Genomic DNA, 13926 nt, shown 5'->3' with positions numbered 1-13926 from the left:
TCAATCAGTTAAATTGCAGCGCTGACTCCTCAGGTGGAACAACCCTTTGCAGGCACCGTGCCTCCTCCAGATTTATGGCTGTTAACGTTGCCGAAATGGGTGCATTGTTTTGATTCATATGCGCATACCACATTCATTCATTATCATCTCCTGTGTTCGCAAGCCCCCGTCTCCTAACCGCCACCTAACTGCCAGATGGCAGAGTTATGTGGCATGAGAAGAGCATTCCTCTGTGCAATCAACCAAGCGTGAACACTGAATTGGAAGAGGTATTTCAGAGCATTGTATGCGGATGCGGCAAGTAAATCTGAGAGTACCTGGGCTGTCTGCTGTCTGCGCAAAAAGAGCAGGAACAAATGGCAACGTTCCCACTCTATAATTTAGGCCTCTACCCACCCAACCATCAGCGCCTTGGTAAAGCACAGTAGCCACAAGCCTTCTGCGTCCCTATGGCAAGGGGAAGGCAGGCAGCAGATGGTGGCAGCAGAGGTAATATCAAACACACAGCACACAGACAGACTTCTGGCAATACAGAAGCAGACTGAAGAACTAGGAACAGCTACCAGAACCCACAAGGAACAGGAGAGAGAAAGTGGTATAGGAGAAGACAGGGAATAAGAGAGAGGAAAAGACATATGGGTGGAGAGAGAAAGAGGAAGAGAAGGAAGAGAGCTGGGGGGATGAAGGGGATGGAGGTTGAAGGGGAGTGGGAGAGGAATTGAGAAGATCCCATTTCACTCTTGTTTCCCGCTGTTTGGGGTCAGATAGTTAGAGATCACAGGTACATCTTTGCCTGCTGGGGATTTATAAGCCCTCTCCCTGTTCCCTCCGCCTCCAGGCAGTGCCGACAGTAATCCCCCTGTATGTTTGAAGATTCTGAGTGTTGTCCCCCCCATCAAAACCAATCCCATTAGGACCCTAATGTCACATGCTCCCATACAGGGAGATCAAAGAAATTGATTAATTAACTGGGCTGTCAAAGAGCTTCCCCATTCACTCATCACCTTTCATGCATGTATCCATCCATGTACTCATCCATCAATCTGTCAGTCTACCAGTCTGATATCCATCCTCTACACTAGTCATCTGTCTGTATCTCCACTCATTTATATACCTCTAAATCAGTCCAGTGAACAATTTATGCATTAGAATAGTCGATCCATTTATTGGGTCTGTAATAGTAATGGGTTGCTTTTTCCTTACATCCCAAAATGTGCTTTCTTCTCAGACTTTTAGTCAAATTTTAGTTGAGTAGGCTTTAAACACATCCAACATCAAGTGACAATTATCTACAGATGATTTGATTGTAATTACTATTTAGTTTGTTTATAAACAAAGCAAAAATGTTGATTAGTACAAATGAGGGCATCTCTCATCAGCCAACAGCACTGAAGATGTCAGTTCATAATCATTGTGTCATAACAACTGACAAATTAAATAAAATCATAGCTGGCTGAATTTTGCTTGTTCACATTTTTGATAAGGCGGTTACAATTTATCAAAGTCACTTATAACTCAGGATTTTGCACAGACTCACATTTAAACTTCTGTGAGATGATGGCTATAACAATATAGCATAGCATATCAACATACAGCACAATAATATCAGTTGAGTACATTGGTAGATATTCACATCAACAGCTTAGAGCATCCAGTCTATTCAGTTAGGAGACATTCTTGACCTTTTTGTTAGAAATGGATATTTGAGAAAGCAAGCAGGGTGAAGAACACTGCATCCTCCCAAATGGTAAGAGGACAAAAGAGATCATTTCTGATTTCCGCAGAGAGAAGATTAGCGTTCTCACATTTAAAGAATGAGGAGGCCGAGACAGCCAGACCACAAAGTGTAAGTACCCAAGTGTCCACATTGACAGGCATCTGAGTGGGAATGAAAACACCCAGACAATTCACTGTAATGGAACACATTTCCTACGTACCATTGAGTTGTGTAAGGTGCACAGGGATATATGGGTTGATGTGTTTACCAGAGTGTTATGCAATCTATCCTGTTTTTCAGCTGTCTTCTATAGTTCAATGGACTATCCAGTGCAAATACAAAAAAAAAAAAAATAGCCTGAACACATTACCAGATGCAAGCCAGAGAGTAACTACTTGCATGGGGTATTTACCTGATGTTTATAAAATAATCAAAATATTTTCATTATTTGATTTGACTAAGCATTTTATGAACATCAAAATTAAAATTTATCAAAACTAACGCTTCTCACTCATAAGCCTGTTCTGTACTAGTACTAGTACTAGAGCAGGCAATGATTCATCTGAAAACGCGCATAAAATGATAAAGGCTCTCACACTTACCAAGTGTAATACATCTATGTAATTGAAACATGTAAGACCACATGGTTTGTAGCTTGGTGTTTATAGGTCTTGTTAGAGTATTTATTTTACAGCTATATACATATGCAGTATGGACATTTACCTCTTGTGTACAGCAATGGATAAGTTTATTGATTCTGTTTGTGACTTCTGTGAAGTGTAGATTGAGGTATGGTGCATTGTGTTTAATTATATAGATTTTCTGCAGGTTTATATGCTGCAATAATGCACCATGTCCCTGTTTTTACACCAAAAATGATTTTCATGTTTTCTTTTACATGACTAACCTACCACTCCTGGCTGTCACCCAAGATACTGCTGATGCTGGTGAGAGGAACACTGCTACGCTGTGCATCATGGGAAAATGCAAAAAAAAAAAAAAAGTGCCATCCAAAAATATAAACCATACTGCCAAGCAGTGGTCTCTCCATTCACAGTCCACATAAATCTGGATTACTACTATTCTCCACAGATGAGCAAGGGGTGAAGTTAAACGGCACCAGGCCCCTTTGTGTTAGAGTTGTTTTAGATCTCAGCTGTGGCTGCTTAGTGGTTTGATGGCCTGACAGGAGTTGTCCAGCTATCGGAGAAAATAAAAACAGCAATGCTGAGGTCCCCCTGGGTGGAGGGTTGGCGCAGACATTGCTCCTGTCAGGGTAATACAAATGAGCAGAGAGGGACAGCGCTGGATCAGGGCCCTCTAAGGAGCTTCAGGGGCCCGATCAGCCATGCAACAGTGCCAGCATTATTGGAAAAATGTTGAATGCCCTCCAGGTCAGCAGAAACGACAGATAATTACAAAAAGCAGTCCTCACACCTACCAATGAGGGCTAATAATTGAGAAAAATCAGCATTTCTATATGAAATATTTTGGCAGAGAAAAGGATGGAGCTGACAGAAGCCAGAATAAGGTAATGAAGAATAGAAGCTGCTCGCTTTTCTTTCTGAAGCCTGAATTTCTGACTACAATGGAGACAAATGCTGCCAGCCCCCCCACACAAACACAAACATATACACACACACACATACACACACCCTCCTTAATCCTACAGATGAACACTGCAATCGTACATTCTATAACAAAAAAATCATCAAATAATCAACATCATCCCACAACTGCACAACTGCTTAGATTAGTGATATTTTATGCTCACTATTGTATTTTCTTTTGCTGAGATGAGCTTCTGGCTCAAGCACACTGTTCCTACTGAGGTTCCACACACACTCAGATTCATTATTATCATAAAGATCATCTACATGACATGAGTGTGTGTTCAACTTTCCCTGGCATTACTTTTTTTCTCTTTAGACCTTTCCTTGGAAGGAAACTAAACGAATCTCACTCTGGTCACATGTCGATAGTAATGTCAACCATTTGTCTCAGTCATAGCCTCAGTCCACCTGCCCTTTAATTTTCCTTTACGCCTGGATTCAGTCGAAAAGCACTGGATGGTGCATCAAAGACCAAGGGCTAATTTCAGTGACACAAGGGAGACAAAAGGACAACAGCCCCATTCTCAGGATTTTGTGGTGGGATTTAGTTGTCAGACAGAGAAGCTGCAGGTTTATCATGTGGATTCAGAACAGTGTCGGCTGGAGACCTTAAGCTGGGGGGAGCAAGCTCAACAGACAAACAACATCAAAAATAATAGCACCAATAAAACTCAAGTTGACAGGCTGAAGCCACACGTCCAAGAGGATCGCACAGCTCAGCGACAGCTTTCAAATGTCAAACACTGCCTAATCCCATTAGTGGCAGGAACAGTGCTGGACTAAAACGAGAGCCCTTTGATGAAACAGCAAAATCGAACATCAGGATTCTTTACCTTTTGTAACCCTCTGGGCTGGAGTCTAAGCCTGTACATCCCTGCAATATGCCTTTTAGATCAATACTCTCTGATATGACTTCAGGATCAATACTTTGATATACCTCTTAGATTAATTAATTCAAACAGAATCCAGCCATTCACACAGAATCCATGATTCGTTGATTACTTCTAACTAACCATGTGCAATGCTCAAAATTTCTGATAACCTCAGTCATGAGCAATATTATGAACTACACATGCAAGGCACTCTGGACATTACAATTTAAATTACATTTCCTTCATTTGATATACTGTTCCTAAAGAGAAGGGAGGATCTCAGTAGAGTGTGTTGTACATCAATTACAAAAAGTATTGTAACTGGTGGGGGGGGGGGGGGGGGAGGGGGCGACTTGTGCTACATATGGACCAAATCTGCTATGTAACTATGGAGATTTTTTTTTGACTCTTTAGAGGATGTCCTTGTCACTGCAAGAATTTTCACTGGCACGTGACAAATGTCAAATTTACAACCACAGATATCACTAGTAAGGCGTTTTTTTTTTTTTTATGAAAAACACTGGCCAGAGCGTTTTTTCAAGTAAAAAACGCTGGCAGTGTTTTTTTTCTTTCTTTTCCAAAAAGCAGTTGAGCGTCTTTTGTTGCCATAACAACAGTAGCATGTACAGTGGCATGTTGTTAGCGATCTAGCTGGCTATACATTGTTGCAGAGCTAACGTTAGGTAACAGGCTAGTTTTGCTAACGACAAGCAGTAAACAAAGACTTTCCAGAAACTCCTATGATCCGTCCAATTTGACTCCAAACGGCATCTTTATGATGAATGTTATAATACCGTTTAACTGCCATGTGCAGAAACTAGCACAATTAACTTCTCCACCGCTACCTTCATCTCCGCTTGTGATTGGTCAGCTGTCAAAAAAGCGCTTGACGTAGGGCGTTTTTTCTGAGAAGTTGCTTTTTTCAACTGAAAAAAAAAGCTGCAGAAAAAGACACCGGTGACGGCGTTAAAAAAACGCTGACGTTTTTGAAAACACGGTCTAGTCCATAGGATTATTATTAAAACAGACGCTGACAGCTTAAAAAAAAGACGCTGCGTGTGAACACAGCCTTAGGGCCACCCAGTCAAGCATTCTTACATCAAAGATGGAATGATGGATCATATTTCAAATCATATTAGGTGGTTGGGGGGGGGGGGGGGGGGGGGCACACAAAAGGATCTCATTTCACTTCTTTAGAATAAAGAAAAAAAACTCCACAGACCCCTTAAAGTCAGCAGATGTATGAGGGCCATTATCCCTTCACATACAACTGACCTTGTTGACAAAATTAACCCCAGTCCCACCTTCTCACAGTAAGCTGCCATCGCTATTGTGTTCACTCAGTGTTCCTCTCCCTCAGGCTTCCTGTTAAACACACAACAGCGGCAACTGTAATTGACAGTTACCAGGCGCAGCAATCGCTCGCCCAACCAGGCAGATGAATTGATCAGTTACGGATGAGGGGCGGCACAGGCAAACAAGGCTGGTCTCAGACTGGGAGCACTGAACGAGCACATGCGGCGACAGCTAGCAGGAAGCCCAGTTTGGACTCAGCTGCCCGGCTGAGTCGGCACTGCGGAACTCACACTGGGATGGATGGAATGCTACACCAAACAAAGCACAAAAAGGAGGCAGGTCAGAGTGTGAACTCACTGCAGACCAATTCTGAAACCGGATTATGGATACCTTCACACCAAAACTGGCTACTGTACTCAGGTTCATCATTGCCCACGTTGATTGCTCTAGTGCCAGCTAAAATGAGTTACCTTCAGCCCCACCCCCTTGGCCGAGCTGCCATGGAGAGGACTGCAGTGTTGTGCAAGCACATGTGGAGCAAAGAGATGCTTCAGCAGCGAGGCAGCAGCACTTCCCTTAGTTGGCCAGAGGAGAGGGCTTAACATGTGTTGATTATTCCCAGAATTCTGCTTACAATGAGTAAGACTTAAAAATGACATGATGCAGGGCTTAAACATGGAGACCTTTTGCAGTTATGAGGACAAGGGTTTGTGCACACCAACTAATTTATATATTCAAACACTGACACTTAAACCAGGGGCCATCAGCTCCATTCTAAGGGCCATGTAACATTTACCCCCCACCCCCCCACCACTGCAGAAATAATCCTTCAATTACTTATTATTGGTGTACTGATTTGAAACCAGTTAACCTTCAGGACTTCAGATCTAGGACCCAAATTGTCCCATTAATAGAATGCCATCTAAGGTGACGCTCATCTCCTCTGATCAATAATTACATTGTGCAGGAGGCGTACTGCACTAGAGCTTGGCAGGACAAACTGCTGGAGTCCAGCTCTTCCCTGGATCTCAGCAAATCACAGAACTCTTGGCAGTCGTTTTCACTGCAGTGCCCATTTTACGTCCCGCTGTTGCTGGATTAGCTTGACTCTGCATTTCTGACAGTGTGATTTAATGAGTTGGAAAGCCATGGGGATTATAGCATGAGGCCCTGAACTGCAAAGCTACCATGGAAGAGTGGAACTGGGCAGAGCACGACTATCCACCCTGCACAGCTGCCTCAACAGCCCCCCTCAACCAATTCACTTAATTGAACCAATTTAGCCCCTCATACCATTAGCCTGCAATGAGTGAAGCCTAAAAAAAAAAAAGCACACAGACTAATAGAATTAAGTTAACCAGACAGGAAAGGAAACTGCTCCACATTCTTGAATTTTAATGCTTCAGTTACAAACAAATATCCAAGCAAGGAATATGCAACTAATTGAAATTCGACATCCCACACATCAAAATTTTTCCTTGCAGTTGTACCACAAAACTAAAGTCACATTCAGACATTTTTTAAAGAGGGGAAAAAAAAGGTCCAAAGATACTTTGGGAACTTAGGCAGTGGTTCTCCAGTTTCCAGGTTAACATGTGGAAAGAGGGACCTCAGTTTTCAGTAGTGGTGGGCAGGGTAACTTGAGGCTGAAAAGGTCACGCAGGTTGGCCTCTGGGTCTACATGGCGTGGGATTTTGCGTTCATTGAACAGGCCTGAGAGGTCAGCTTCCAGCTTTCCCCTTCGTGGAAAACGCATCTGCCGGGCAAAGAGGCGTCGTAGGTCATCCTCCACCAGGGGGGGCTGGTGACATCTCCCCAGACGCTTCTGCCACGTCTTTTTGGCACGCTGGTGTTTTTGTTGCTGAAACCAAACAGTTCACATTCATCTCCTGCAGCAAGTGTCAAACATAGCTACTTTATCTCCATAGCTAGAGAACTGAAAACAAGGTTTTTCGAATGCTGAAACTGAGCTACAGTGAAAGGTTAAATTTGATCAAAAAAGGAAATGATTGCCTGAATCAGGTGGGTGACTGCCAAAACCTGTTGCCATTTTATCCAAGACCAGCATTTACCTGGCACTCAATATAAAAGAATCAAACTCCAAGTTTATATATAAAAATGCTTAAGAAAATCCATTGCTCATTGGCTGCAAAATCCATCTCAGGATGTCACTTCCCAGCAACGCCACTGCTAAGTTGTACAAAAAGGCTACCTGAAATCAAAGGAATTCAGAGATTGAAGGCAGTGATTACAACTGGCCTGAAATACAAATTTTTAGCAATTTAACAAAAGGCAGGCATCAAAATGACAATTGCCTGCCAATCAGAAAACAAAGGCTTTGAGCAAGTTGTCATACACCATTTCTCACTATTATATGCCAACAAATCGCCCAAACAATTCCTTTGGTACAGACTGTCAGCAACATTCACACCAATGCTGACAGGCTTAGTCAAGCACTAGTCAAAGTCTCTCCCCTTCCTTCAGCAGAGGGTTTGTCTAAATATTTTAAGTTAATGTCTTATGTTAATGTAAGTGACACTGATTTTACAGGAATGCAGTTTGCCATGGGAAATCTTGACTACACAGGCCCAACATGACATCAGCACTCTTTCACACACTCCTCCCATAGCTCATTTACCCTGCAACACAAACCAATTCTCAAAACTAAACTTGAAAGGTTTAAAACTTTAAAAGGTTAAAATCTGGTCAAGCCCTTTCAAGTCAGAACCCAGGGCTACTCTGGACCTGTTGGATCCTCTCTTGGAGGAAAGATGATTGAGGGGCCACAGGTGGCCGAGAAATCAAATCAGCCATACAGTGTCCAACACCAACTGCTACAAGGGCATGGAGATGGGTACAGCGCCAGCCTCTAGACAGCAATTTACCGCCACACTTCAGTTCACCTGCAGATATACGGTTGACGTTAAGTAGCACAACATCTCGATAAATGACCTTTTTTGGAGAGCAAGCTTATAAAAATTCCATCCTGTTACCTTTTGAAAATCCCATTTTCATGCAGCACAGGCTGCAGCTGCCAAGCTCCAGAGCTGCTTTTAACAGCTCAAAGTGTGGACCCAAAATAAACTGCCACACAGTAGGCCGAATGCTGCAGACACTTGAAACTTTGGCTATGAACAGCTTTCAGTGCATTAGGCTCCCTTTATAAAAGATGTAGATTGACCATCCACTGCACTATGCTTACCTTCACCTTGCCTCCATCTGGGCCATGGAGCAGGATGTGTCTGTTCAGGCTCTCCTTGAGGGGGGTTAAAAGTGCATTTATAACAATATTCAAGGTTTTAAACTCCACAGTTCAGAGCAGCACTTTGGGTACTGGAGATGCAAGTTGGCACTGTATTCTAGATACTAAATGGAACAAAGAATCATGGAAAGGAAAAGTACTTGTGGTATAGCAGTACAAGAATTAACGCAGTGAGCCTCACAGGTAAACTTTCAAGATGAGAAATGCATTTTTAGCCCCAACATGGTTTTTTGGTGCGTTGACCTTACCAATTTACAAGAGGCTAACAAGCTTCAAAGCGATTACACAAGAGCACTTCAACCTAGAGTAATTGGTTTTGCCCTCCTTGCAAGCTGATGTGCCTGTGCAGACACATTTACATTTATTCATTTGGCAGACGCAACAGCGACTTACATAGGTTACAGTTCTTTACAATGTTATCCATTTATACAGCTGGATATTTACTGAGGCAACTGTGGGTTAAGTACCTTGCCCAAGGGTACAGCAGCAGTGTCCCAGCGGGGATTGAACCGGCAACCTTTCGGTTACGAGTCCTGCTCCTTAACCACTATGCTACACTGCCGCTCACACCAGACACCAGTGTGATATAAATCAGCCCTAATCAACCTACCGCATCACTCCTATCACAGCATTGCAAACTTCCTCAATCAGCAGCTCTGCCTCAACTGTACGGGTCAGCACTATGGAAAGCCTCCCTACACAGCAGTATGTAACTGGACACTTTCAGAATTACTTGCATCAACTTTAATTCAACTATCTTTGCATGTTAAAGACTACATTTTACACAAAGTAAAGCCTTTGATGTTGTGCCTCACCAAAACTTGGCCAAGGTTCAAAAGGCTAGCTTTGCATAGGAACCAGGCAAATGAAGCTATGGATATTCTTAAACATACAAGATCAATAATCCACCGCTGGCCCATTCCAGTTGATTAAAATAAAAAAAACAAAACAAAAAAACAAAAATGCTAGACAGACTTCACATGTCAACGCAGCTCAGATTTTAGTCAATATAAATTGGACCATACCAAGTCACCTGTGCAAAAAAAAAAAAAAAAAAAAAAGGGGGGGGGTGTGTCACCTCACCTGCATGGCAAAGGTGCGTGAGCAATCCGGATAGTAGCAGTGGAACTTGAGCAGCTGCAGGTGCACCTTGCGGATATGGTGCTGCAAGTTGAAGGTGGTGGAGAAGTACGCCTGGCATCCATCATTTGGGCACAGTAGCACAGGCTTCTGCAGGGCATGGATGCGCTTGTGGTACCGGAGTGCTTCTTTCTTCTTGAAGGCCTTCAGGCACTGTTTACAGGTGTAGGTGACTGCAAGGAGGAGGATCTCTTGAATCATACAATATCAAGCTCCACATGGGGGCCAACAGGCAGGAAAATTTCCCCTCATTTCCCTTCAAATACTCAAATGCTACCCTTCATCACAGTGAAATCCATCACAGCACATGATCACTTCCATTAGAAATGGTGCCCTCTGTTCTGTTACAAACTGAACACCATCAGGAAAGCACTCTTTTGGTGAGGACCCTAGACATTCACTTCAAAACTGCATTGCAATGCTTTTTCCACACAAGAGGGGACAGCTAGCCTTGCTTCTTCCAGTACATGGTGAAACTTATCGGTACGGTGTGCTGCAAACTTGAGATGTGATGGAGTGTTGGGTGTCATGTTCATTACCAGGGTGCTTCAGGGTGTGCTTGCGCAGTTTCCCCCAGGTATGCTCCACCACCTGGCAGCTGGCCTGCGGACAGGCATAACCTACAGATAGGAGCCCAGTGAGAACAGAGCTGGACAAGTCACTCACCATCAATGAAGTTATACAAAACTAAAGTAATTAATACTTGGTATAGAAAATGAAGTGCATGTCCTCTGCTCTACCGCCGGTAGCTCCAAATTTCAGTTAGAGCTGTTAATAAGCAAGTATTCTTTAGATACCAATTACATCCTTTTTAACTGGACTGGAATCAAACATCTTCAAGGTTCAAGATTTCAGGCCTTAAGGGGGTAAGACCTACTTGAAACAGAACATTTACATTCACACTATAAGGCAAGTCAGTGCTGTGATTAATCAAACTATTGCCTTAAACAGTTGTCTCTGCAGAAAGAGGTAGAATGGAAATGGGAACCAGAAGACTTTGCCCCAGAACACTGCCAACTGGGTTGGTATTGTTCTCCATCCTGAAGTCATGAATCATGAAGTAGCTAGCTACAGCTGGTAGAACCATCCTGCATCATTGCACACCTCAAATGTTCATAGCCTTCAAGACATGTAGCAAGAAATCCATCTCATTTACTCATTTTTGCTATTGAGATTCACTGGTCTCAGACATTACTTACTGGCATCTTAATTGCATTACCATGAATGCAAATGCAGCCAATGTAACAAATCAGGAATTCCAGTGCACATTCAATTAGCAGAAAATACATTTGTAGGAACAAAGGATTACACTGATAGCCAAGATCTCTGAAATGTGGCAGCCCTTTGAACAACTCAACATGGAAAAACCTTTGTTCACCTGCATGGGTCTTTTCATGGGCCCGGCGAGCAACAGCAGTCTCAAACTTTGCTCCACACCCTTCCTTTGTGCACCTGAAAAGATATCCAGACTGACCACACTGAGCACAGCACAACCTGGCTCTAGTCTTCACTGCTGGGCTTACATCATTCTGCTGGAGGTGGCATTAAATATCAGCATCCTCAAATCACCGCCTCACCTTCCTTTTGTATCGATTTGAAATGTGAAACTTCCCTCGGAAAAGCAAAGTCTCCTTGTGCAAAGCAAGCAATTTCAAGCAGGTACTTTCCTGTCTGCAAATCAGGGAGAGGGCAAGTTCAGATCCAATTACCACACCTCCCTCCTCACCCAAGCACTTCAGTGGAATCATACAGCTTGCCAATTTTTTTTTTGTGGGGAGGGTGGCAGTGAGGGGTTAAGGTGAGATAAATGCCCCAGTAGCAGTACAATCCCTTATCTCTTCGCCTCAGGCAGTGCGCTATTCAGACAAGCACCTTAAACACGCAGCTGCACCTACGCCACAAACCCATGTGACAGGCTGCTAGTGATGGACACCACCGCAGCCATACATCACCTAGAGGTCTAATCAATCACATATGCTACCAGCAGAGTGAATATGTCCTGGAGCAGGTGCAGCACAAACATGCCATACCGATTTAGAATACAGCAGTATATTCTATAGGACTTTGTGTTTGATTACTTGGGGTAACTAACTTCAGTTGGCTGTAAATCCAAGAAACCTCAGATGGGGCATCTTCTGGTTGGTATAGATGCATCAAGTGGTCAATTTTGCTCTCCCTAAAACAGCCATTATCCTGGTAAGCATGTGTCAATGGCTGCAGTAGTGTTCATTAAAACTGCAGATCAAAACATTCTCATAACAAAGATGCCCTGTGGCAAACCCACAGGAATTAATTCAATATTAAGATCAACCAAACAATATTTAATATATGGATTTACACTTGAATTTGATGTGGGAAAAGCAAGAAGTCTCCCTGTCTACATCTCCTTTGTCAACAAGGAACAAGGTAAATTATTCTGATTGAGTTAGCTTCTGATCCATCTCACCACTTGCTTTGACAGACTAAACTCCAGGAACCTGCTTACCTTTAGCGGCTTATAAAAATCATTGGTCAGACTCACTTGAAATTGGGGGCAATGCTGTGCACACTCAGATGCATCTTGAATGCCTTACGCTTCCGAAACATCAGGGTGCAGTGTGGGTGCTGGCACTGAAGGAGACGAGAACACAGTTCATAGAAAACCCAGGCAAAATGATAGGTGCATTTGTGGACTTTCTGCTTCATGTACTTTTTTTTAAAGCAAGTTTAACAGATTCTGCCTAGCACAGGTCCCTCGTAAGCATGCGAGACCATTCTAAGACAAGGTTGCCCAGCCCAAGCCTGGCTTCAGGAGACACGTGCAGCATTCACAGCAAGCACAGGGTGATTTTACAGCGATCGAAATTAAGGAGGGGAACGTGGTGTGGTTGGTTGGCGCCCCCAGTGGTCAAACCTTGAAATACTTGTCTTTGTCACCGTGGTAATACCGGACATGCCTCTTCAGTTTATCCGCGTTGATGAAACGTTTGGCACAACTCATGTATGTGCACCTGTTGAAGACAACGTTTTCGACGACTTGATGCATTAGTATCCAGGTAAAACACGTTAGAAAAAGGACCCTGAATGCATGCATATATTAGGTATTCCTTACCTGAAGGTTTTCTCCCCGCCGTGAATGCGTTTGTGACGGCTGAGATGTGACCTCCGAGAAAAACGGCGGCCACAGCCGGGCTCCAAGCATTGCAGAGGTCGCTAAAGGTTTACATTATCTACATTAGCCTACTACACGCTGACATTGACACATTAAGCCACTTTCTCCTGGGCAGTTAATACATAGCCTACAAACTCAAATCGAGGTAACAGTCTTTGTTAAAGACTTATTTGAAGAGCCATACATCGTTTAAACCATTATCCGAAACAGAGTCAATGTTAATTTGGTATAGCTATAGCCAGAATTGTTATCTACAACATAACATGCTATTCAGATAACACTGATAATTCCAGTTTACCGCTCCAGAGTGAACGGTTTCGTGCTCTTTCAAACGCCATTCCCGCACGAACGTTGCCCCGCAGTCTGGGTGGACGCAGTTGAACAGCTGTAAAGGTGGGGCAGAATCAATCTTTCCGTAGTTCGTTCTATTCATTTTGCTGAAGCCACAAACTACGCCTTTCTTAACCTCGTCTCGAACAGTTTTTACAAAAACCAGCACCCCGCTTCGACATCATTTTGTATGTTTTCGGTGGGTGGGGCTGGTAATTGAACCCTTGTCTCACCTGCTTGTAATTGAAGTAGGTTATTCGTTTGCTGCTCTAATGAAAGACTGGGTGAGACAAATATACTAGCCCCAAATAGTACAACTGAAACAATTGCTGGTTCAAATTATGAACAAGTGTTGTCACCAGTGGTTTATCTCAACCATCACCTGGATTACCTTAGCTGCGATAAAGAATACTGCACATTTGTAATGATTAAATGTGCAATTTGACCTAAATAACGATAATTAGTCCTATCTGTGATGATCCCTCAAGTGATCTTTAAAGTAGGGATGGTAGATTGCTGTGAAGAAGGGTTCCTGCTCTTGTTTG

The 13926-nt window shown here is 43.2% G+C and overlaps 1 protein-coding gene across 1 annotated transcript; it reads right to left on the bottom strand.

The window, feature by feature from the left end:
* Positions 1-7086: 7086 nt before the first annotated feature.
* Positions 7087-13484, bottom strand: LOC118784695 (P43 5S RNA-binding protein-like). The gene is made up of 9 exons (XM_036539114.1): positions 13350-13484; positions 12992-13092; positions 12794-12890; positions 12422-12510; positions 11279-11352; positions 10440-10520; positions 9844-10073; positions 8701-8754; positions 7087-7359 (listed from the first exon to the last, which is right to left on the bottom strand). Exons 1-9 carry the CDS (start codon positions 13482-13484, stop codon positions 7087-7089), a joined length of 1134 nt encoding a protein of 377 aa, XP_036395007.1.
* Positions 13485-13926: the final 442 nt, after the last annotated feature.

The sequence above is a fragment of the Megalops cyprinoides genome, chromosome 1 (genome assembly GCF_013368585.1).
Source record: "Megalops cyprinoides isolate fMegCyp1 chromosome 1, fMegCyp1.pri, whole genome shotgun sequence".
In the NCBI taxonomy this organism is placed as follows: Eukaryota; Metazoa; Chordata; class Actinopteri; order Elopiformes; family Megalopidae; genus Megalops; species Megalops cyprinoides.
This window is presented reverse-complemented; position numbering and strand designations above follow the sequence as displayed.

Coding starts and splice junctions, on each gene's coding strand:
- LOC118784695 (XM_036539114.1), bottom strand. CDS start 13,484: ATGAATAGAACGAACTACGGAAAGATTGATTCTGCCCCACCTTTACAG. Junction 12,511..12,793: donor ACAAAGACAAGTATTTCAAG/GTTTGACCACTG, acceptor CGTCTCCTTCAG/TGCCAGCACCCACACTGCAC. Junction 10,521..11,278: donor CCATGAAAAGACCCATGCAG/GTGAACAAAGGT, acceptor TCCTATCTGTAG/GTTATGCCTGTCCGCAGGCC.